General features: G+C 33.4%; 1 protein-coding gene across 1 annotated transcript in view; it reads right to left on the bottom strand.

Moving 5' to 3' along the window:
* Window positions 1–24901, bottom strand: part of ROBO1 (roundabout guidance receptor 1) — a 764830-nt gene that overhangs the window by 73097 nt on the left and 666832 nt on the right. The window contains exons 8-10 of the mRNA XM_087861719.1: window positions 11638–11646; window positions 7441–7565; window positions 4678–4849 (exon numbers count right to left, since the gene is read on the bottom strand). Of these exons, the coding sequence (XP_087717845.1) occupies window positions 4678–4849; window positions 7441–7565; window positions 11638–11646 (306 nt within the window). The remainder of the gene's footprint in view (window positions 1–4677; window positions 4850–7440; window positions 7566–11637; window positions 11647–24901) is intronic.

The raw sequence follows: 24901 nt of genomic DNA, 5'->3' as shown, positions 1-24901 counted from the left end.
AGTAAGCGCATCTTGGAGAAAGATGTGGCCCTAAAATGAAAACGTTCCGTAGCTGTGCTACCGACACAGAAGCCAAGAGCGTCGCGTGGACGCCGAGCATCTGAATCCGGCTGGTGTGACAGAGAAACTGGATGTGTAATTTTAATAAGCTGTAAGTAATTGAAATTCTAATTAAAATAATCTCACGGGGCAGCTGGCTACCATCCTGGACAGCACAAACTTTTGTTGTAAATCTCAGTTCTGTTACGTATGATCTGTATGATTTGGGCATACTTTCTCACCAGTCTGTGCCTCCATTTCCTTATCTGTAAATGAGATGTTGTCAAATTTAAAACTGTTGATATGAACAGTTCTTAGCAATAGTGCCTGGCACAAGGGAAGCCCTGAGTCACTGTAACTTAGTATGAACGGGTACCAGTACAGTGGTGTTAGCAGTGGTATGGGGCTGGTGTGGGCAGTCCACAGGTGGTATAATCCATTACAGCAGAGTTTATGAAAGTTTCCTATCTTTGTCTCACATTCATGAAATATATGAAGATCCTAAAAAAAATGAGAGTATATCATCAGAAGTCATCTTTTGTTACCTCAAAAACAATGATCATGAAGACTATGTTAATACATATAAATACATTCATGAAATAATTTTAAGTGAAAAAAAATATAGGAGACTCTTAATCTCAGGAAACTAACTGAGGGTTGCTGAAGGGTGTGTGTGTGTGTGTGTGTGTGTGTGTGTGTGTGTGTGTAGGGATGGGATGGCTGGGTGATGGACACCGGGGAGGGTATGTGTTGTGAGCACTGGGTGTTGTGTAAGACTGATGAATCACAGACCTGTACTCCTGAAACAAATAATACATTATATGTTAATAATAAAAAAATTAAAAAATAAAATAAAATTTCAATATATATATTTAAAAAAGAAAGAAAATAACATGTACACAATTGACCAGTTTATGTATGAAAAGCTCATATTTATATACCAACAAATATCAGAATTACGTACCATACTTGCTATCAGTTCGCAAATGTATCTTACAAACTTATGAGTTAGTTAGGGAAGTACAAGTCACCTGTCCAAATTAACTAGTTGATAATTGTCAGGTCTCTGTTTTCTGAATAAAAGTTAACACTCATTTCGTTGTATGTCAATAACTTTCGAAAGACGAATGCAAGTGATTTTACATTTTATACTAATTTTATTACATTCCAGTAATAAAAGAAACATTTCCAATTAAATAGGTGATACGAATTTCTATGTTCCTGGGTCAAATGCTATTTGGGGTAGGCCACAGCGACAAAAAACAACATTTCAAAGACAGCTCCTACTCCACTATCATCGGTGCCTCGTGTTTTATTCTTTGCCTTTGTTCTGTTTGCAAACAATAAAGAAAGGTTGAGAAACTGACGTCAAATAGCAGTAGTATTCTGCCTACTAGCTATCGTCTCGACTTGACCTGATAATGTGCAAAAGCTGATGTTGTCAGCACTCACAGTAATAACAGTTTACCTGTGAAGAATGAGTACGTACTTGTTAAGTTGTGTGTACAATATCAATGAATTCCAAAAGAAAGAAAACAAAACTAAAAATACAGTACCAGGACAGCAAACACAAAACCATCTTAAATCACCCCAGAGACTGTAAAATGAATTAGGACATTTAATGTTAGGTTTTTTATCTTGTGTTAGTTTAGCAAAAATTACTACCCTTGATCTATTCTCACAAATATAGCAATTTATGACAATGCAGTATCAGATGGCATGTAGGAAGCTTTGCTTTCAATTATTAATTAGAATAATACAAAATACTTGAAAATATTTTACCATAGTTTTCTTTGGCCATTTTTCATGTACACCTGCATATATAAGTTGCTTGTATATATAAAGTTTTCTTATAACGTTGCCATTATAAATTGTTGTGCAATTCTGTGTTCCATTTCTACCTATTGATTATATTGATCATTATCAAATTCATACATGGTCTTCATAGCCATCACTTAATAGCTTTAATATATGGAAGAAATTGTAAAAACATTTTAGGTCATTTTAACTAATTGGAGCCAGTAATATATAATATGTATCATAGACAGAGGTAAGAGTTGGGGCTTTTGAATGAGACAGTCATAATTTTGAATTCTGACCTAACTAACAGTGGTTCATTTCATCCATTCATTCAAAAATTATCTATTGCATGTGTACCATGTGTCAGACTTTGGTATAGTATGATACTGAGTATGTATTTATTGGATAGACATGGGCCCTACAATCACGGAACTTCATGTCTAATGAAGAATACAAGAAAATAAATAGAGAACACAGAAAAGTATAGGATGTTATCTTTCTACAGATGGCAGGGTGGAGAATGCTGATATTTGAGGAACGGGGGAATGCTTCTTAAAGTAAATGAAATTTCAAGCCAGTAGAAACAGCATGTGCAGAAGTCTTCAGATAAAAGAAAAGGAGAGCAAACACAATGAAATGAGGGCATGTAAGCAAACAAAGTATTCAGAGCTGAGCCTGTAGAGGTCAGATCATAAATTGTAAAGCATATTAAGGAATATAAACTTTATCCTGAGAGCACTAAGAAACAAAATAATCAGATTAATGTGTTAAAAATTTCCTCCAGAATTCTTTTTTTTTATTTCAAAATTCTATCTTTAAAATCTTTGCTAACATTACACTTACTTTTTCCCCTGAGGTTAGGATCAGGAAAAATATTTCCACTATCATCAATTCTATTCATTACATTAGAGATCACAGTGCAGGACAAGTAAGAGATATAAAATGTATAAATATTGGAAAGAAGAAGTAAAACTGATTTTATTTGCAGTTAACACATTTTGTTCATAAAAATGTCAAAATAATATACCTACAAACTCTTATATAAGAGTATATTTAGCGAGTTGCTGGATACAGGGTTAATATACAAAGAATTAATTGTACATCTGGCCTCAATACAATAATGAAATATATATATTTATATTATATGAATGTAGTCATATCAAAAATCATAAAATATCATAGGTATAGGTTTTTCAAAATATATGGAAGGTATCTACCCTGAAAACTACAAAACATTGTTGGGACAATTAAAGATCTAAATAAATTGAGAGATGTATAGGAATATATATCATTCCCCTAAACTGGAAGACTAAGACTGTTAAGATGTTATTTCTTCCTAAACTTTTCAATAATTTCTGTGAAATCAAAATTAAAACCTCAGATTTTTTGTTGTTATTGTTTAGGGTTGTGTGGTGTGTGTGTGTGTGTGTCTGTAAATTAACAAGGTCATTTTAAAATTTATAAGAAAATGCAGAGGACCTCTAATAGCCAACTCAAAACAAGAAAAACAAAGTTGGAGACTTACATTACCTGTTTATAAGACTTACCATAAAGCTACAATAACTAAGAACATACATACTGGCATAAATATATAAATGGACTAGAATAGAATAGAAGCAGACTCTCACATTTATGTTTATCTGAATTATGATTAAGATGCCACTGTAATTCAGTATGGAAAATACTGTTTTTGCCATAAATGATGCTGGAACCATTAGTATCCATATAGAGGGGAAAAGGAATTTTGATCCTTGTTTTATACCATACACAAAAAATAATTTAAAATGGATTACAAACTTATATCTTAGAAGTATAGACTATGAAACTTCTAAAAAAAGACATAAGAGAACATCTACATGGCCTTAAGGTAGGACAGAAAATTAAAAGCACCAACTACAAAAGAAAAATAATAAATACATTAGTCCTAATCAAAATTAGCGATTTAAGCCTTAAAATCATCATTAGGAGAATACTTATAATACATATCTGATAAAAATTTATATCTGGAATATATGAGAAAAAGAAAAAAAATGGGTACATTCTTCTGCCAAAAAGCAAAGCAAGATAATCGAGTGCACATGCCCATCTATAGATTTGTACAGGAATATTTACTTTGTTAATAAAAGCCCTAAACTGAAAGCAATCTATCAATGGAAGAGTACATAAATAAACTGTGAGCTATTTATACAATAGAATACTATATAGCAACATAAAGAATGAATATTATATGTATATATTTATTTTAGGTATATATGTATATACAGATGTGTATGTACATTTTTCAATATTTATATGTACACATTTTTTTTCTTTTCTTCTCAAATTATGACTACTCTCCATCTCATGGTTTGAAGGTTCTTTCCATCACTGTGTCTTCATAATTTATTTGGTATTAATTGATCAGGTTTAAGGGAGTTGATAAACAGGACAAAATCACATTATTAATGGAAAACTTGTTTATTATAATGAGTTTTGAGTAGGACATATCAGCAATTTATTTTATCTCCTCAACTTGGTGAGGAAAAAAAGGATTTTTTTACACTAAGAGATTTTAAATAATTTCATTTTCTAAAATGTGGGAACATTCCCATGTACACCTATTCAGTATAAACTTCTCCTTGTTTAATTTGTGCTTTTATGGATCTGACTTGATGCTAGAAATTTATAGTACAGCCAAGTTAAAATAAGAATAATTTTAGACTTATGTCATTGTATCGACATCCTTTTTAGCTGCTGCTGTCAGAAAGGATACACAGTAGAAAATAAACACGTTTACTGACACTCTCTTTAGATCCTAAGCCAAATTTGAACATTTTGAAATAAAATGCTCTACTTTACCATCAGTAACTTCCAAATAGGCTTTTGTGATGATACTTCCGGCAACATTTAAAGTCTGGCAGATATAATAACCAACATCAGATCGTTGGACGTTAGTGATTGTGAGATCACCAGTCTGGGAGACTGAAAAGCGGCTGGTTGACTGTGGTGGCTGATATGAGAAAAGCAGATTCTAGAACGCAGTATTTGGGAGGAAAAAATAACATTAGGTTAATTGCTAGGTTCTAATATTTTTGGCATGTATACATATATATTTATAAATAGGTATATAAATGTATACAAACACATATACATACCACACACGCATACATACACAAATAAGCTAAATATTCTTTCATCACATACCCCCATGTATAGATGCACACATACACATAAACACAAAGTCTAATGATCTAGCCTTAAATAGGATCATCTTAAAATTTAAGTAAATTCTAAATATTGATCTGTACTTTTATAATTATCAATTTCAAACAATACCAGATATAGAAAAATATTTGGTATCAACAGAGTTAAAAGTTTTACATACTAATCGACACAAAGTCAAAAGCTTTGCTTTACATATGTATGACTACTAGGATTATAAACACTAAATCTTTTCATATATAAACAAAGGTAAAATTTAGACACATTCTAACAAATGAAGTTCAAAAATATCATTTTGGCACCATAACAAGTGTCTCTGTTATCTGTCTGCTATGAAAGTTCAGAAGCTTCTATCAAACTGTAAACAGTTTCTTATTTCTCCTGTTAGATGGTGAACATATCCGTTGTGGATTATTTTGAAAATCAAATATTAAATTTAAGCATTCATAATGGAGTTTTATTTATCTTTCTATATAAGTTAACCTGTATACAAAGTCAACACAAGATATGATTTGTTTTCAGGTACAAATTTCTCACTATGAGTCAAAATTTGTTCCCTTGTTAGAGAGAGTGTATATTTCATGGGAAATAACACTTCGTTCATTGTTTTTCATGAAATAAAGTCAAGATTTCTTCTAACCAAATTAAGTTGTTCCTTTTTAAAAGTTTAATTGCTTTTTAACATATATAATTTTATAAAGGCTTATCTACTATTCCATGAATACGTGTCCAATGACAAAATTGTAGGAAAAAGTAAGTTGTATCATTAAACCAAGCCAAACCAAGTCAAAATTATTTCAAGACTTAACATAGTTCAAATAATTTAATGAATAATTTATTTAATAACTAAGTAAAACATTTAAATATTACTCTTCTAAGAACTTTAGTGGATTTACTATTACCACTATGTAGGTTTTCTTATATAATACACTTCTAATTCTTTCTGTTGTACTAAAATATTTCATTTTTTCTTGTCTATAGTTTGCTATCAGCAAATTAAGTCTTTGAGGCCAAATGGAATGTGTTAGAATCAATGAAGGTTCTATATCTCAAATGAGGGTCTACATACCATAATCAAGTTATATTTGCCTACCAAAGTGAAAACAAATGTGAACTCGATGCATTGCCTACAAAAGGTTAGTGAGTGCAGTCAGTAACCTACTTATATATTACCTATTGTAACACATTAGAAGCAAGACCATGAAACAACTCGCCCAAGACTGATTTAAGCAAAAAATAAAAAAGGTTAGGAATAACTGTATTAAAAATGAATGAGAGTCTTTTTTACACATATCAAAAACAAGTAAAGGGAAACGCTTCTCTTGTTGAAGAAGGCAAGTTAATAAAAGATGAGAAAAAAGGGCATATAAAAATGATTTTAAAGTTTCTTATTATCTTCAAAGTGAAATTATTTCAAAATTTCCTTTTTATTAAGCTGAACCCCAATAGTGAACTTAGAGTCTGTAAGAGCATAGAGCTTTATATTGTAGCTCAATGTATATAGAAAAATCTGGTTTATAAAATGTTTAGTTATTTGATAGCAAATGGCAATCACATATGATAGTTTTCAAAGAATTAGAATATACTGAACTATATTTAACATGACATCTGTACTAAATAGACTACCACATAGTTTGATGAATCTTTTATTGACATATATAAATTGATATATATATGTATATATATATATAATTGATATCTATTTATCTATACACACACAGACATAGACATACAGACATACATAAAGAAGTGAAGAAGACATTTGAGATTCCTGGTGTTTTCAGAGAAATTGCACTGAGTAATTATCATCTCTTTTAAATATGTGTAAATCTCTTTTAACATATAATTACAGGGGCGCCTGGGTGGCACTGTTAAGCGTGGGACTCTTGCTTTCAGCTCAGGTCATGATCTCACGGTTCTGAGATTAAGTCCCAAATCAGCTCTGCACTCAGCACAAGGTCTGCTTAAGACCCTCTCCTCCTCTACCTCTGCCCTTCCACCCCACGTGTGTGCAAGTGCTCTCTGACTAAAATAAATACATACATCTTCAAAAAAACCCACAATTACAGATATCTGAATAATATAAATAATTAAATTATGTTGAGAAAAAGTGTATTTTTTTTAAAATGGCTGAATTGGAAATAAAGGTAAATTTAATGTGATAATTACTATGCAATACACCACCCCATGTACAAAAGCTAGGAAGGGAAATTTGCTTTTAGATTTATAAGAATGAAGGAAATTTTGTCTTCTCTCTCATAGTTGAAATTTTCTAGGGCATTCAGAGATTTTTTTTTCAATTCTCTTCAAGTATCAGCTATACGACTAAATAATGTTTTGGTTTTTCGTATATATCTGGCACCCACCTTTCCTGACTGAAATATTAGAATAAGGTCTTACCTGACTCCCCTCTCTTCTCCAAAAAATAGCTGGTTGAGGATTTCCGGTTGCTTCACACTGGAACGTTACAGTTCGTCCCAAGGCAACAACCTGGTCACGGGGTTTCACAACGAAGTGTGGAGGTTCTAAAGGAGATGAGACAAATTATCCAAATCAAAACCAAGGTTCTAAAGGAGATGAAACAAATTATCCGAATCAAAACCATGTAGTTATTATCCTAATTGAGAAAATTTGCTGGTATCCCAGGTGCTGCCGTTATTTTATACAACTCATTATGCACTGTAAGATGTAATGTACCCGTTCTCATCCTTAATTTAATTGAAACTAAATTAAGTGCGTAGTTATAGAAAGGAATAGAACTTTTTTGTGTGAAGAGGTTTTTGTTTTTCTTTAATCTGCTGACCTTTTAAGATTAACCTCCACATTAAAAAGAATTCTTGAGCTGCCATTTGTCCCTTTACTTTCAAAGTATACCTGAAATTTGTATGAATAAATATCTTTTCTCATTTAGAGCTGCTTAAAGGTGAATGGACTTTAATCATATACCCAAGGACCTCCTGATGTAAGTAGGCCCTAAAATTACTTTAATTTAACTCGAAAGCTCCTGAAATGCTACCATGAAAATTATCACCATTTAGAATCTTCAGTCCAATTACTTGAATAGAAATGAATTTAAAGCAATAGTAGAGTCAAATGCCTCCTTCATTTACATAGGCAAGGGCATGTTCGAACAGAATATATATGGAAATGAGGGCAAATTTGAAACATCTGCTCATCCTGACATTATAAATACTGCCAGCTTTGTCCAAACTGTTTGATTTATACAGACTTAAATGGCCACTTCATCCAGCAGTAAATAGAGTGTCAGAAAATTGTGTCAGTTACATTGAGAGCAATGGCAGCTGAAAACATTTGGTGTGCTGATGGAGTCATTGGGGGGGGGGGAGTTTGTTTGGGGGCCATGCTTTATGCTTAGGAAAATGTGCACTGAATGTAAGTCTTTTTACCTACTGTTTACACTTTTCAAATGCATTTCTTATCAGCTGTCTGAAACACCTAATTATTCTCCTCTCTTGTCTCAGTTCAAATGGAAGTGAACATTTCAAGCCAGGCATCTAACAGTTTATACAGGACAGGGTTCTTCCAATCCACTTTTAAGACTGTTCCATTATTTTAAACCTTTACTTTAAAATTACTTTTAGTTACTTATATCAGTCACTTGGGATAACGCCTTCAAGGGAACGTGAACCAAAAATTATATTCAGATTATGTCCACAAAGGCTACCACCCTGCTCACAAGAATATGATTTCTTTGTTAAGGAAGGTGAGGGTTTGAAAAGGTACTTTCCTCTTGATCAATACTGTCTAGGCAACTGCATCTAAGAAGATATACAAATATTCATAATATATATTATATATAAATTTTGTAAATCTCTCATGTGAAATATAAACCTCTTAAAAAGAGAGAGAGAGAGTAATAGAACTTGCTACAGATTGCATTGTGGCAAAACTGAAGAAAGCAATTAGATCTCCTAACTTCTAGATTAGTGTGATTTCTTCCATACTCCCTTTTTATTTTTAATTGAGGTTTAGTAAAAATTATACCATTTGACTAGAAAATTATAGGAGACCTGAAAAATCAGGTCAAATGCCTTCAAATGTCCTGTAACTTATAGGGAAGAAAATACGAAGTTAGGAGATATAGTTTAGGTTCAATTTGGTAACGTTGAAGTTCTAGCTTATAATTTTTTAAAACTCTGATTGTAATTGAGTGGTTTACTCATGCATTTAGCAAACACTATCATTATCCAGGTATAATAACAGACATGTATATCATCGCCTGGGGATTTTCCTCCATATACATCCATATAGGAGCATTGGATTCCTTAGTTAGGGGCTGGAATAATTGAGGTAGAAATCAGATCAAGAAATTGAAAGGATTGACTGGCTAATAAACTAAATCCAGAAGAGGGTTTGGTTTGTTTCAATAAAAGAAAAACAAATGATTAATTAAATGACTGTGAGAATATGACTTTCCAATATGCAGGGAATTTGAGTAGGAAAATGTAAATGTTCAAACCACTCAGAGAAGTATAAACTTCGGGTGGTCTCTTTCCTAAATCTCAGAAGCATGTCTAATAACGTGTGCCAGAACCCATGTTTCTTTTATAAAATGCCAGCTCTCCTCCAACCTCAAAGACTTATTTGGGAACAAGGGATACAAACCCTTATGCTAACTACATTTATCCTGCAGCAATCCTTCCACACAGGATATCTGCCTGGAAATGAATTTACTATATTTTGCAGGCATATTCTCGAGCCAACATCAACAGTGACATCAGCCACAAGATATGTCTTAGAAATATAACTGTAAAAAATCCTTTTCTACATGTATGTTAAATATTTGATATAAATATATCTCTATGAAAATGTAAATAGATTAAATGGGCCTCTATCAATTTATCACCATCATCTACCTTTTTGGATTGAGAAGGCCATTCATCACATCCATCTATTTGATGTTTATGATAGAATGTTGGGACATTTTTCAAAGGCTACATTTAAACTCGCTATAATTAAAAATATACAACCATCTCACTAATGTCATATATTAGTCACTGTTGAAAATTTAGAAAATTAGACAAACGAAGAAAAAAAGAAGAGCTACCCATAATTCAACCATGCAAATTGGAACATAGTGTTTTAAAATATTCTTCTATAATATCATTTCAATAACTGCTTAATAATCGATATACAAATTACTTAAATTACTTAACCAAAATATTGTTTTAAAATCTGGGTTTGTTTCCAATTTTCACTACTAGAAACAGTAGTGACATTAACATCTTTCCCAATTATATTCAAGATGATTTCAACTGATGCCTCCCCATAGGGCACTTTTCCTAACTTCACTAACACTGAACAGTAACATCTTTGCTGAACTGAGAATACAGCCTCCTATTAATTAGCCTTTTTATGTTTGTGAAATTAAACATTTATCTTCACATTACCCTGTCAGTGATACCCTATTTGTTGTGAATATTGTATTCCTATGCTTATCTTTTTTATTTCTAAGAACTATTGATAGGCAAAAATTTTATCCATTTCTCGTATATGTTGTAGATATATTTTTTCATTTTGTCGACAGTCTTTCTAATCTGGTTAACCATTTTTTGGTATTCATTCTATCAATAAAATGTAGATTATATAATACGTAATAAATTATGTAAACATTCACATCCATTTTCATCCTATTTTTTGTCTTTACTTCATGTTTAAATATTAATCCATATATATTTTTACATATACGGTAGCATCTGGAAAGCTATTTTTTTCAAACAGTCCCTTATTGCATCCCCATTATTGAACAATCCATTCTATCTGTATTAGTATGAACACTGTTAGATTATTTGTATAGCTCTTAAACTTAAAAAATAGGGAGCTTCTCTTAGGGTCAAATTGTTTCCTGGCATACCACTTAGTACCCTCATGCAAAATTCTCCAAAAATGGTGTTCCAGCATTTTTAAAGGGTGAATGTACCTTCCCCAACGTACTGATCATGAGAGTACTTAGAAACCTAATGACTACTTATATGAGGACAAGTGTTTATCTGAGCAAACTTCAATAAATTTTGGGAACATCATGCAATTATTTCTTACATAAAATGAAATGAACCTGACACATAGAAATGAAAATGAATGCATACAGCCCTAAGTGCAAGGTTATTTATTCATCAGTAGGACTTTGAATCACCATTACCGAAGACTAGTTACAAAAGCTCAGGTTGACAAACATGAATTCATAAACATATTTTGGATTAAAAAAAAACCCAAATCATTCTCTGGGCACCTATTGTTGTTTATCTTGTGAAATATAAACTGAAATAGTACTTAACCATAATATAGTCCTGTCACTTATTTTATCACTCAATTAAGGAGAGAAAAAAATAAAAGGATGCAGATCACATATCATTTAATAAGACAAAGTTAGCAACCCCGTTACCTTTACTCTTTGTCACAGTTACCCATACTTCCTGCAGACTTTATTCTGTGCAGTCTGTCTTTGTGGCCAATGACAAGTGAAACATGGAGGCTGATTGGTTGAAGGACATGGAAGGGTATGGATGGAAAGGGGAAGAGAAGTTCCAGTCACAGTGACACGGTGATTAGAAGATGGCCAATAAAATGTCAACTTACCAGACCCAACTAAAACAAAAAAAAGAAAACATGAAATAAATAAAAAATAAACAGAAATGAAACAGAAAAAGTAATAAGATTTGACTTAACAATGATATTTCTTTTAAAGTAAAATAAAGAACACGTTAATATTTGGCTCATACGGTCCATGAATGAATATTTGTTAGCATTTTAAGTATAATCATGAGTAACTTAAGAAAAATAGAAATGAATCTTAAAATCTCTACTATGATTAAATGACAGAGCTACAATGGATGATAGCCATACAATTATAAAACACATTTCAATGACTACATTTTGCTATCAGATGGCAAGGTTAAATAACTACATATGTAATGGGTTTAAAAACACTATAAATCTTAACTGCTAATGCTACTTAGAATAGAAATCAAGCATCTTAATCAAAGATAAAGTAGTGTTAAATCATACAACTCCACCATCAGATTAATTTTTAAAAGGTTCGTGCTACCAATGATATTCTATTAAATCCATGTTTCTCATACTTGAATAAGCACATAAGTCACCCTAAGACCTGGTTAAAATACAAATTATAATTCCATAGGTCAGGAGTGTGGCCTGAGATTTTGCATTTCTAACAAGCACTCAGGTCCTGCTGGTCCAGGACTGTAGGCCGAGTAGCAAGGTTACTAAAAGGTGTTACACCTAAATGCTTGCAGAATTTTAATTGAGAAGACACACTGAAAAAATGTGAACCCATGAAAACAGATAAAACTTAATAAACCTATTTAATGAAGTCATAATCACATTACCTGCTTTCAAGGCTGAAACATTTTATTTTTTATTTTTATTTTAAAGATTTTATTTATTTATTTAACAGAGAGAGACAGCCAGCGAGAAAGGGAACACAAGCAGGGGGAGTGGGAGAGGAAGAAGCAGGCTCCCAGCAGAGGACCCTGATGTGGGGCTCGATCCCAGGGCTCTGGGATCATGCCCTGAGCCAAAGGCAGACACTTAATGACTGAGCCGCCCAGGCGCCCCCAAGGTTGAAACATTTTAATACAGAAAGCTCAAGTAACACATACTTTAAATAACAGAAAATGACTGTTTTGTTTTGCTCCTTTAGAAACAAAGGTAATAACTGCCAAATGCAGAACTTTTCCATAATAGCCCCATATACAGACTCAATATATTCGACTCAATAAATCACTCCCACATCTTTAAGCAAATTAAAATTAATTTAACTTGATAAACATTCCTGTAGTTTAAATAAATAAACTATGCCAAACACTGCTGCTGTGAAATGGTACAATTTTAAAATACTGAGACTACAAGACAGAACACAACAAAAAACTTCCATCAGACTATGAACAGCCTTCTCAAGTTATTTCCCGGGCTGAATCAGAAATTACATTTCCTTAATGCCCGCCACCAGGGAAAAATACAACACAAGGGAGTGCGGAAAGCTCAGGTGTCTGATGGGATCACAGGACATTCTGGTACAATGTATGGTCTGAAGTAATGTTTTCAAGCTCGATTTATGTCGCTTTGCTTTTGCTTTATGGGTATGCTCAGTAATCCACGCAGAAGGATAAAAATGTATGCTTTAAATAAAATACAGAATAATAAAAAAAATGAAAAGCGAAATAAAACAGAGACAAACGTTCTCTTGCCAATTGTTACCATGTAAGCAAAATTTAAAGGTAACACAGAAATACATTTCAACTCACATGTTCCCTTCGTGAGTAAAAAAATTTGTCTTTCTTTTTTACTCTAAAGAAAAAAAAACTTTAATATTTTGTGGGCTCAGGCAAGGAAAGTTAAAATATAAAACAAAACAAAAAAAAAAAAAAGGGAAAAAAAAAAGCTTTTCTCAACTTACTTGGGCATGATCTAGGCAATGCTACCTAGATTTAAAAACAGACTTTTTGAATCCTTCAAGATACTCTCTTTTAAGTAACAGGAAGAAATATTTAGAAACTATCAGAAAAAGAACCTGACAAACTGCAGCAATAGAATTTTGCTTTGAAAAAGCAAAAGGTGATAGAATTATCTTTTGGAATAACCTGTGAAAATAAATTTGATATTAGATAGATACAGTTAAGAGTAAGCCTTATTTATTTATTTATTTATTTATTTATTTATTTATTTATTTTAAGAGTAAGCCTTATTTAAAGTCAAGAGACTACAGGAATGATTCTTAAAGATTTTCTAGTCATACATTTTTAGTAATTTAAAATTCCTAAAACATCTCAAAAAATATTCAACATGTTAGAAACATGAAAATTACTAAGAAGCAGATCATTTAAAGTTTTAAAAGTGCTTTTCCCTGCTTCGAGGTTTTTCCAGTGATCAAGCCAGAGGAGTTGAATCTTTCATTAATTAAAACCCAATGTGTTCAAGACTTCTGGCTGATGTATTTGCCTATCACATCAATGACAAACGACAAGTGGAAAATATTTCATAAAGTTATCTAAGAACAACATCTAACACAGAAGCTTCCAAAGCATCCGAGCTTTTTGAGAGTACCCTATCTTGCATGATCATTTAAGCTTTTAACAACCATGATTATCAGGAAATGATGTCTCTTATCTAAATGAAAACCTGCCTGTCACAATTTAACCCCCCTTTTTATTTTTTCTAGTTTCAGGAAGCAAATACATGCCATTAATATCCTCCATATAAAACCCTTTTACTCACTAAATGATAGAAATTTCTTTAAGTTTTTCTCAGATTTCCCTTTTTACCATACATCTGTCAGGGTCAGGTCAAATAATTTGCTTTCCATACAGACAGTAGGGACCTTCTATACAACAATCAGGGCCCATTATTGCCCAGTTAGGTATGTCCAGAAAGAAGCCAAGAAAAGCAGAGTAATTTGGATCATGTTCATTCATTATCCCCAGAAGTCTGTGGTTTATGGGTGGCCTCACTCCTACACTCCCCTAACTCTTGTCCACTCCTTTTCTTTCCACTTTAAAGGCTAAGAGCACCTCTACCACAACCCCCTTTTCTTGTTAAGAAAGAGGAAAAGCCTGTCTGTCTCTGTCTCTAATAAAACAATAAAACTATAAAATGTTAGCGCTGGAAGTGACCTTAGAACTTACCAGTCTAATCCTATCCTTTTTGCATGAGAAAATGGGAACCTAAATTGTTCAATAACTTCCTCAAGGTCACAGATGACTAACCAAAGACTGCTTTTTCAACTAAATTCAAGGCTTTTTGACTAAATTTGAGTCTCTGTATACATTTTCCTACTGGTTAGCCAGTTTGCGAGGAACTGTATGCAACAGGACATAAAAGGTATTTGGTTTTACATTTAAACTGTCATAAAATGTTTACCCTAAAACCCTTACCATTAAAATAATTACTACCTACATATAAAAACTTACTAAAATAACTGCTCATGATATTAAAAAATCTTTTAAAAATAATTAGCTATAGTTTTAAAAAGACATGGAAAATTAACAGATTAGAAAACAGGAGGCTTAAAACTTCTTGAAAAGTTCACCTTTTGGAAAAAAAAGGTGATCTTTTTTAAGGGTGAACCAATTTTCATCATTTCATCACTTGAAATCATTATAAACTGAATAATACTCTTTTGAAAGGTAAGAACAAATCATATTTCCACATAATTACTTTTATAGTAAATATGTTAAGTAGGAAGTAAAATAAACTAAAAAAGTAACTATGTATTTTTAAGAGAGTAAAACTTGCTATTTTTTTAACATGTCAACATTATGCAGATTACAATCCAACTTTAGTAACATCTCTAAATTTTTTTATATCTGAGGGAGTTTAGAAAGGGGTGAGGGATTAGAAAATTTGCCACAAAACTGAGTTTGCATAAAAAACACACTGCTTTCACCTAGATTATATTATCTTGGTGGGATGGAGGGGAATTGCGCGAAGTCTAAATATATATATATATATATATATATATATATATATATACACACACACATACATATATATATATACACATACACATTTATATAATACATATAAACTATACAATTAGTTTATATAATTATTACATTCTGGTTCCTGAAGGTCAAAAAGAAAAAAGCTTTCTTTAAAATATTTGGAGACATACAAATATTACATACTTGACTAATACTTTTTTTAAAAGTTTAAAATGGAAGAATTTAGCCTTTCTCTTTCCCTTTCTCCCTCCTTTCCTCCTTCCCTTCCTTTTTCCTTCTCTCCTCCTTCCTCCCCTATCTTTCTCTCTCTCACACACACACACTCACTCACTCTCTCACACGCACTTAGAATAAGAAACTTTCTTAATCTTTTGACTGTGACATCAAAGGACCCCCAGTTGTTTAATTACTTTAAAATCTTCTAAGAATATACATTGTTCAGACAATAATCTTTAGGTATAAATAAGAAGCTAAGAGAAGCAAAAATGGAAGGAAAGAAGGAAGGAAGGGAGGGAGGGAGGAAGGAAGGAAGGAAGGAAGGAAAGAGGGAAGCTTTCTTCTATTCGCTTGTCATATACGGAGACAAGAGTCAGAAAGATGACAAATGTCTGAAAAAATATGCAGAAGCTAGAGAAAGAGGCTTTTTTTTTTTTTTTTTGTCTGAGAAAATAAGGTAGCTGTACAGATACTTAAGTCTTCAGATTAGGTCTAATAAATACTGGGAGCAACCAATCTTGATAACTACTTAGGCCAGAAGAGAAGAAGATAATGGGCCTAAATAATAGCATGAGTGACTTAGGAAAAGTACAGAGAAGAAGCAGTTAACAGTAAAGGTCACTGAACCATGAACTGGTTGCCAATTGTGATGTCTCCAGAGGTCTTTAAAAATGGGATTTATTTCCATTTGGGCACAACAGTTTAGCTATAACCCTGTCTGGTAAAGGAATAGAGTAGTTGACTCTTGAAGTGCTTTGTCCGCTATGATTTTAAGAGTATGGAAATTCAGAGGCAAAGCAGGATAATGGATACATCCCTCTGGGAAATATTCCCAATATTTTCCCTTCAGATTATGTATTCTTATACAAACATATACTCTACTAGAAAACGTCCTCAAAAATATTCTTTTCAGTTAATATTACCTTACGTTGATGAAGTACTTTATACACATAGCTCGTATGATAAATACAGAAGATATAAGAAAATTCCAAGAAAATATTTGCACAATTAACACAACAATGATTAAAATTTTGATGTTTTTACACCAAGATCTCACCTTTTGCAGAATAATGGCAAATATATTCAGTTTATCCTTATTAAATAAAGTATTAAGATTCTTCACTGTTAGCAATGGGCGATATAATTATTTTGAAATGTGACAACAGAGGACTGCCACAGTATGTGAGTCTAAAATAATTTAAGTATTCTAAACTCCTAGAATAACTCTATAAAAAATTTTGTAGTTAACTGAATTTATCTATGGCGAAATCAATCCTATTAGTAAACATCAGAGAACAACTATAAATGAAATCACCATGACTATGGAATTCTGTTAATTCACAGATATTAGTATTCATTATTAGTAACTAAATTCTAATGAATCTTTAAATTCTTTTTCATTCTCATATCATTTTTTTCATTGACTAGTAGGGCTCAATTAATAAATCCAACAGACTCGGACTGTAAACACCACTTTCCAGAAGAAGGTGAATGAAATAAAATAGTGAGTTACAAGACTCTTTGGAGAAGAAATACATTTTTATTAAAACAGAGGAATACTCAAATTTTCAAGTAGTGAAGCTAGCTACCTTTGAACTGACAGAACCCAGTCACTGTTAGCCAGAGAAATTATACGCATACATCCTCATGAATGATAATATCTCTAACAATTAAAAACACTTAGGATTTTTTAATACTAGGTGTGATTTCTTTTGGGGGAAAAGACTGAGTTTAACTTAAAAGCCTGTCATTATGTCTTTCAACTTTTCAGACATAAAAATAGAGTGATTAAGAGGTGCATCTTTAGAATATATTTAATAGATACATAAAATACTATGAACTTTTCCCCTCCACTCAAATGTCTTCCACTTCTTGTGGATCACTGGTTCTGAGACAAGTCTGGTTGTCACAACTGAAGGGGAGTGCCACTGGCATCTAATGGAGGGAGGCCAGGGAGGCTGATAAACATCCTACAAAGCCCAAGACAGCTGCTGGCAACAGGAATGATCCAACCCCACATGTTAATAGTGCCAGGACTTGCTACAGATTAGCTGTTCAATTGAAAGTTTAACAGAATAGTAAGGAAGAATTATTTTCCCATAAATATACACAAAATAATTTGTACAATGCCTGATGTATCAAAGACACTCAGAAAAAGTTAATATTTTCCCCTTTTCCTTCCACTTCTAACAAAGGCCCCACTTTTCTTTTTTTAAAATATTTGTTATTTATTTATGAGAGAGACAGAGGGAGAGTGTGAGCAGGGGAAGGGGTAGAGGGAAAGAACACGAGAGAAGCAGACTCCCGGCTGAGGAGGAATCCCGAAGTGGGGCTGGAACCCAGGACCCTGAGATCATGATCTGAGCCAAAGGCAGACACTGAATGAACTAAGCCACCCAGGCGCCCGTTCGGAAAGCACTTATGAAGTGGTGCAACTTAGTTATCTGCCTACTAAAGAGCCTGAAACTGAAATGCAACTACCTGGCAATCTATGACCACGTGTGTGCCACCTGACACAGGACCTCAGGATCATAATTTTGATGTTAATATTCCCTAAATCAATTTAGAAAGCCAGAAACCTGGCTCTCTTTTCTCCCTCCTCCTTGAGATGTACAATTCATTACCAAATGTCATAGTTTTTATTTCCGAACTCCTCGTGCATTTCATTTCCCTCTTTCTGGCTCTACTGCCACCACTTTGGCCCAAGGGATCCAACAGTGCTCAGCTGAACTACTGTTTTGCTTTTTTCCAATCCAATCTCACAATGTGGCCAGAACATTTAAAAACAAAACCAAAGTAAACTAACCTGACTGTAATATGTTTTTGCTTAAAATCCTTCAGTATGGTTCCACTGCTCTTCAAATAGAGAGCAAAATCCTTACCATGGCCACTGCTCTTCAGTGTCTTCTCAGATCATCTGTCCCCTTTCACCTCCCTAACTTCGCCCCAGAAGACTTCGTTGTGTCCTTGAGTTTACCACGCATCATCTTACCTTTGGTTCTGTTTATGATGTATCTAAGGGATCCCCCCAGCCCTGCCCATGCTTCACCTAGTTAATTCCTACTTACCTAAGCTCTCAGCTCAAAAAACCGATCTCCAAGGAACTCCCTCTAAATCTGATACTAAATCTTATCTGAAATGCCATATATTCTCATAGCAACCTAATTTTTTCTCCCACAGGACTCCTGATAGCTTAAAAAATTACACATTTACATAATTATTCTATAAATGTCTATCTCCCAAGCTAGCCTATAAGCTCCATGAGGGTAAGGATTTAATTATTTTCTTTGCCACTCTTTCTCCAGAATTTACCAGGTTGAGAATATTACTTACATTGTAAATATCTGTTGAAAGAGTAAACAAATGACAATCACGTTCCCATTGTGCATCTGAAAGTCCTTTCGCCCTCCCTGGAATAGCTATGTCTTTACAAATCCACTTTTCACATTCTGCTAATACTGCTACCATTTGTGTCCATCTCTCTTCTTCACTAGCTGTGATCAGCTCAGGAACGCAGGATCCAAGTCTTAGTTATCTGGGCATCCTTATAGCACCCAGCATACTGTTTTGTGTATCGAAATTGCTCAAGAACTTGTTTATTTGAAAATCTGGAAGCCGACCTTCCAAAGGCATATTTTGTAAAGGGTCTAGAGTTGAGGTACATGATGGAATAAGGATACAATTACTCAACTGACCCGATCAAGATCCTCTCCAGAATTAATCAGGTCTATCCTGCATAAATCACATAAACTTTCTACAGCTCAGTTAAATACAGAGCCATCAGTGTTAGCGAACTATGTGTCAGTTCATACACTAGAAACCCTCCCAGCAACTCTGTAGGAAAGTGTTCAATATGCCAATATGAAAACGGAGGAAAGTGAAGACTAAGTAACTTTCTTTTCTTCTTCTTCTTTTTTTTAAGATTAAGTAACTTTCTTAAGGTCATACATCAGGTAAGAAATAGAGGATTGAAATTCAGGTCTGTCCAGCCCTTAAAATCCTTCCTCTTTTTACTACATGTTATGACTTCTGTGGTAAAAGGGTTAATAAACCTTATTCCAATGTAATTTTGGTTCTGTTTTGGCCCTATGACCTAAACCAAACAGCTTTTGATAGAAATTATTTACAAAGGAAATTATCAAAACATGAAAAGGCAACTACTGAAGGGGGGAGGGGAATATTTGCAAATCATATACCTGATAAGGGGTTAATTTCTAAAATATATAAGGAATTTATACAACTTAATAGAAAAAATCTGATTAAAAAATGGGCAGAAGTTTCAAAAGAAGACCTACAGATGGCAAACAGACACCTGAAAAGATACTCAACATCACTCATCATCAAGGAAATGCAAATCCAAGTCACAATGAGATATCACCTCATCCTGTTAAAATGGCTATTATCAAAAAGACAAGAAATAACAAGTGTTGGCAAGGATGTAAAGAAAAGGGAACCCTTGGGACGCCTGGGTAGCGCAGTCATTAAAAAGCGTCTGCCTTCGGCTCAGGGCGTGACCCCGGTGTTCTGGGATCGAGCCCCACATCAGGCTCCTCCGCTATGAGCCTGCTTCTTCCTCTCCCACTCCCCCTGCTTGTGTTCCCTCTCTCGCTGGCTGTCTCTCTGTCACATAAATAAATAAAATCTTTAAAAAAAAAAAAAAAAAAGAAAAGGGAACCCTTGGGCACTGTTGGTGGGAATGTAAATTGGTGCAGCCACTGTGGAAAACAGTATGGAGGCTCCTCAAAAAATTAAAAGTAGAACTACCCACGATCCAGCAATTTCACTTCTGGGCATTTACCCAAAGAAAACAAAAACACTAATTCGAAAATATATATGAATCCCCGTGTTCATTGGCAGCATTATTTACAGTGGCCACGATATGCAAAGAACCTAAGTGACCAAGATGAATAGATAAATTGTGGTATATACACAATAGAGTATTATTCAGCCATAAAAAAAGGGAAGGATATCCTGCCATGTGAGACACCATGGATGGAACTTGAGTGCTTTATGCTAAGTGAAATAAGTCAGAGAGAACAAGACAAATATTCTATGATCTTACTTATATGTGGAATTTAAAGCAAACATGCAACAAAAAATACCAAGCTCATAGACACACAGAATAGCTTGGTGTTTGCCTGAGGCAGGGGGAAGGGGTAGTAAGAAAAGGTGATGGGGGGTCAAAAGGTCTAAATTTCCATAAGATAAATAAGTCATAGGACTGTAATGTATAGCATGGCAATAATAGTTAATAATACTGCATAGGTAAAAGTTGCTAAAAGAGTAAATCTTAAAAATCAACATTAGAAGAAAAAATTATGTATTAATAATAACAATAAACATATGCCATTATGTACGGTGACAGATGTTATTTGGACTTCTCATCGTGATTGTTTTGCAGTATAGACAAATATCAAATCATCATGTTGTACACTGACACTGCTGTGTCATATGTCAATTTCCCTTCAGTTCAAAATTATTTAAATGAAAAATCCATGTATTAGTATATTAAATTAACATGGATATATAATTACTCTTATATGTGAGCAGGGTTCATACATATAAAAAGGTTGGAGGAGGAAACAAATCATGTTATATTTTACATTCTCATGGAAAAACAATGTTAAAGCAGCCAATACCAGCTCTGAAAAGTAATGTGATGCAGTCTTTTAGGACAACTACTATACATGTCAATGTATGTAGTCAAGCATCAAATGCACACAAACAGTTTGCTATAGGATATCAAGACATCTCTGACCTCAGTCTCCTTCTCTGCAAAATGGAGCTGAAATAAATGATTTCTAATTCTCCATCCACGTCTAACATCCAAAATCTCTTCAATCTGGCACAGAAATTATATAATATATTATTATATATATTATTAATATATTATTTATATATATAACATTTATTCCCAAGAAACTTAAAATGGGGCCAAAATTACTTGCTATCAATTATATTTAGTAATTTAGTACTTTTTAGGGGAATAAAAAGCATAAGGAAAAACCTAAGAGGACAACTCATCTCTTTACTAATGACCTAACGTTACACTGAAATGGCTATTCCACCATCCACAAAGTTAACTTTAAAAGCACCTTTGTAAAATGGCCATATCTATCAGTTTTAATTGTGCAATGCTCTAAATTCTCTCCTAGTAACACTGACCACACAAAATAAATGTCCTACAGCTAAAGTTCTCTTTAACAACCATTTATGGATTTTCCTACCCTCATAAATCTGTTATAAAGCAATTACTCAGCTGTATTTTGTCTTATACCTATTTTAGTATTTTCTACAGGTGTGTTTATACTGGCACATTATTTATCAAGTCCTGAGAATAATAGTTTAAAAGCAAATTAAAGTGCTCATGGTATTTTAATCAGTTTTGCAAATTCCGGGCGTGATATTATAAAGTAATAACTTCCAATTTATACAAATCCTTAAAACAATAAAACAAAAGGAAGCCTATTGTATATTCAAATTATTGAAATAAGATTTAAAGGACTCCAGCTGCCACATAATGGTAAATGTAATGATTCTAATGATGACCCTGATGTTTGGAATATGTTAAAATGATTTGTGAATCTACAAGAATGAAGATTGTTCAGCATAATTAACACTGTGTATTCCTAGAAGATATTTAATGTGATAGCAAATAATAAAAAATCAGTATATACAAATGCATAAAAAGTCAAATTTTCAATTATCTCGCATATTTAATTTATCACTGGGTTCATCATGTTTAAAAAAGGTGCCCTAATGTCAAATAGTCTACAGTTCTTCTTTATATGATTATTCTCTTTTAAACAAGAATCGCAATCATTTTATGTCCTAATAGCTCTAGCTAAAACAGAATATATCAATATAAACTGACTTACAGTTAATTACTTAACATTAAATGATACACAGTATCATACACAATATCACACAATAATTCCATGTCTTAAAGTTAGGTGAGATTGTTTGCAATGAATCTAACGTTGTAAAATGAGCTACTCTTCAATGACTGAGCAAAAAACTATTTCTCTAAATTTCATTCTCAGGGTGAGCAGTTCAAATGGTATAGATTCACACAAACTCTATTACATTTTTCCAAATTGATGCCATTATGTCAGAATGTAGGTTGCTAAAGAGAGTTGCTAAGTTTTATATCTATATAACTGGGTGACGAGTCCACCTCACCAATGGATACGGAGATGAATAAATCACGGGAAAGCTCAGAAGATAATGAAAGGTCCACGATGTGCTATTTACCAGTGTGGTGCTGTGTCATTATTTGTCACAGAATCATCTTACGTATCAATTATTTCTTGAATCTGACTGCTGTACTTATTTCCTCAAATACTCGCTTGGCACGCACCTTAAGACAGTGTTTCAAACTCTCCGTAGGAAGGCCATGCGGTGACTGCTTTCCCTTTAGGTTAATGTTTAAGATTTTATATCACTTTGTTTGAAATAACGGAATGTAATCCAAAATCTTCATGAGTAAATAAAAGAAATCTAAGAGGATGTCACATCTTCAACAGTCATTAGGGTTAAAATGGCTATTTCTGAAAGGCTATGAGAACACAAGAAGTTCTTTACTTTATCCTTCCTACCAAAAAAAAAAGAAAGAAAAAAAAGAAAAGGGGGGGGGATCATAGGCCATAATGCTGCTAGGTCTCAATCAAATCCAACAGCATAAAAAAACCAGCAGGAGTGGAGTTCGGCATCCTATTTACGCCACTGGATCAGGACAGTTAGGAAAGGAAGCCATTCTCACAAATCACTCTCTTGTTAAATTCTGTAGTGGGACTTCATTAAACCTCTTGGTGATGGCATTTTACTTTCAGCCTGTTCACAAAGAGCTCAGCGGGCAATACTGATTCTTTAAAAGTCTCCACTCACACATTGTCTTTCTTGGGATTGCGTTTTATAATCGCAAATCTCTCTTCCTCATCAGCCCCTCAAATCTTTGATAGTTTTTTTTTTTAAATCATTATTTTAACTACAAAATAAACAACAACAACAAATCACAAAAATACCATGACAAATCCTCTAAGGGAGGCATTTTGAGTAAGACTTTTGACTTAAGCAGTAAAAAGAAGATACATATATACAGGAGATGGTAAATAAATATAACATTGTAATGTGTGTGTGTTTTATATATATGTTGTATAATGATGTATGTGCTTTATATACGTGTGTGTCACACACACACACACAATGTTCCCCCAGCCTTGATGTACTATTTACTATGGTACCACTGATTTTTCTGGCCCTCCGTGGATTATTACCCTATGGCATGAAGAATCATTCCCCAAAGAACCAGGCTGCTATCCCTTGTCAGAGTCTGGCAAACACGGCACACACATATCAAGGTTCTCAAAGTCATCAAGTAAAGCTTTGGGGGTCTTATAATATGTGTTTCATCAAAATGTTGATGAACTCACAGTTCTTAACCAGGATCTTGGGTTATCGTAAACCGAACTTGAACCTGCAAAAAGCCCCCCTGACACTGTTAGCTTTGGCTTTGACTCAAATAACCACGTTAATGGTCAGAAACAATGTACTATTATGTTGCCAGGTTTTCTGAAATCAGCAATTTAAGCAAACTGTTCCAACGAATGATTTAAATGAAGTCTACTTCAAAGAAGGGAAATTCAGGACTGAAGGGCCAGTTTTTTCTCTCATTACTTCTTTTATGCCTAGATATCATAGGAGCTCTGAAGAGTCATATGACTCTTGCACAAAGATCTTGTATGCTGATAGAAAGCTAAACATAGTGAACCCTATTTAAGGAAACCACAAATTTACAAAATAGGCCTTTTCCCCCAGAGTTTGTTTTTGAATGCAAGTTTATTAAAGTTTATACCCTACTACTGGCAGTAAAATCCACAGAAAGCTATATTGCTTTACTTTTACCTACGTTTTAATTTTACATTCTGCAATAATTATCTACTGGTCCATTAAAAAAATGTCCCATACACACAGTATGTTGCATTGTGTGAGAGTAACATGTGGTTTGGTTATCTTCAAAGTTGTTATTTTGCATCTCAGAAAACGGTGAACTGCACAGGTGCCCACAAAGACGCCTTTCCTTTAATGGGTTAGGGCTTCGGATCTATTATCAAGATTATCATAGTTACAAATCATACGGAAGTTGTTAGTGGAGACCATTTATC

The sequence above is a fragment of the Ursus americanus genome, chromosome 4, assembly GCF_024610735.1.
Source record: "Ursus americanus isolate L20-20 chromosome 4, mUrsAme1.1.p, whole genome shotgun sequence".
Lineage (NCBI taxonomy): Eukaryota > Metazoa > Chordata > Mammalia > Carnivora > Ursidae > Ursus > Ursus americanus.
Note: the sequence above shows the minus strand (reverse complement) of the source record. Positions and strands in the feature narration are given on the sequence as shown.